The sequence below is a fragment of the Penaeus monodon genome, chromosome 25, assembly GCF_015228065.2.
Source record: "Penaeus monodon isolate SGIC_2016 chromosome 25, NSTDA_Pmon_1, whole genome shotgun sequence".
Taxonomy (NCBI): domain Eukaryota; kingdom Metazoa; phylum Arthropoda; class Malacostraca; order Decapoda; family Penaeidae; genus Penaeus; species Penaeus monodon.
In genome coordinates, this window is record NC_051410.1 from 31,356,024 (window position 1) to 31,357,642 (window position 1,619).

Here is a 1,619-nt window from a genome sequence, read left to right on the forward strand (position 1 = left end):
AATTATTTTAAATAATTTTTGTGGGCCAAAATTTTAATAATACTGACTAACTTATAAATGGTACCCAATAGTAACCATGTAGGTCTTTAATATTTTCATACTTTACAACACTAATCATGGATAATGGCATGAAACACATATAAGGTTTCTGACTGTAAAGATCCACAACCTCCAATGCTCTTTTTATCTAATAATTACTGAATTTAGTCATATCTAATAAGTATTGTTCAGCTATAAAATCAAAAGGCAAAGGATGTCTAAAATACATTAATACTGCAATAGCAGTAAGCATTTTTTGAAAGCATTTTCTCTCACTTAGTCTAGAATCTACTGCAATGCCTCTACATTGTGATATACTGTATATATATGCTATAATACTACTATTCTTGTGATGATCTACTGATGATCAAATAATTCTCAATTAAAACATCATTTTTGCCAGTACTAAACTGCTAAGATAGCTCTGTTCTGAACTGGGGTATGCTATATATTCCTGTACTGAATATATGTTACATGGCATGCAAAATTAAAGGCTGCTGCGGATAGTTGCAGGCCATACCTGTGTTGTGTAGGGATGTGTTGCAAGATCCACTGCGTCCTGCACCAACCTCTCCTTCAGGAGGCCTCGGAGCTGGGTGTGGGGCAGCCTCACCAGTTCGGCACGCCCAGCCTCATAAGCGTCTAGATACCTCGCGGGCGTCGTGCTGGAGGCCATGGGCAGCTGCAGGGAGGGCGGCGGTTCTCCCGGAGTGGAGGCTGTGGAGCCTGAGCCTCGGGACCCGCGGGAGGAACGGGACGATCTTCCTCGGGAACCTCGGGAACCGCGAAGGGTTGTGTGATCCCTGGCTGCCATCTGGGCTTCCTCCACTGTGAAGTACACAGAGGCGGCTCCCTCCTCCCGCAACAGCATGACAGCGCCCAGCAGAGCAGATCTGTGACCTGGGTTCACCACACCGATGGCGTCCAGGTCCGGAGCGCCGATCTGTTTGCATATCTCTAGGTCATCGTAGCCGTTGTCGATGAAGGAATCTGTGTACTGCTCCATGTGGAGCGACCTGAGCCACTCCCCCACTATGGTCTCCTCCATCTCCATCACTGAACTACACCAACACTACCACTCTTCACTCATTTCATTAAGAGAGCCCCGGAGGTGTTGGCATGCGCCTGACCCACGCACCACTTGACACTTGACTGTTTACACCGCGGGCTGCGAGCTCTCTCGCGGAGCTTCCCAAAGCCACCAACAGATGGCTCTGCCGCCCGAAAACAAGCGACTCGCGCACGGAAACGCGCGCAACAGGATCCAGTTTTTTAGTTTATAATTGCATTAGAAACGCAAGTTTAAAGTATATGTGAATTAATTGGCAATACGTGCATCAGTTAGGTACAACGTTACATCTATTTAAGTAGAACTTATTCGAAATCCAGCAACTGTAATTCCCTATCGTTTTCGTAAACAATCGAATATATTTTGCCATGATACTCACGGATCTTTATTATAATATAACTCGTATTCATCTATTCTTTTAAATAGTCATTTCGTAACCGCCTGACATGAGATAATGAAGCCAAACACGTTAAATTTTGCGGAAAATATATTTCGCAAGTGTAGGTAGCCA

General features: G+C 44.8%; 1 protein-coding gene across 1 annotated transcript; it reads right to left on the minus strand.

Annotated features, from left to right (window-relative positions):
* Window positions 1-526: 526 nt before the first annotated feature.
* LOC119589363 (sterile alpha motif domain-containing protein 5-like) lies at window positions 527-1,213 on the minus strand. The gene has a single exon (XM_037937981.1). The coding sequence runs from the start codon at window positions 1,091-1,093 to the stop codon at window positions 527-529; it is 567 nt and encodes a 188-aa protein (XP_037793909.1). The 5' UTR covers window positions 1,094-1,213.
* Between the last annotated feature and the right edge of the window lie 406 nt (window positions 1,214-1,619).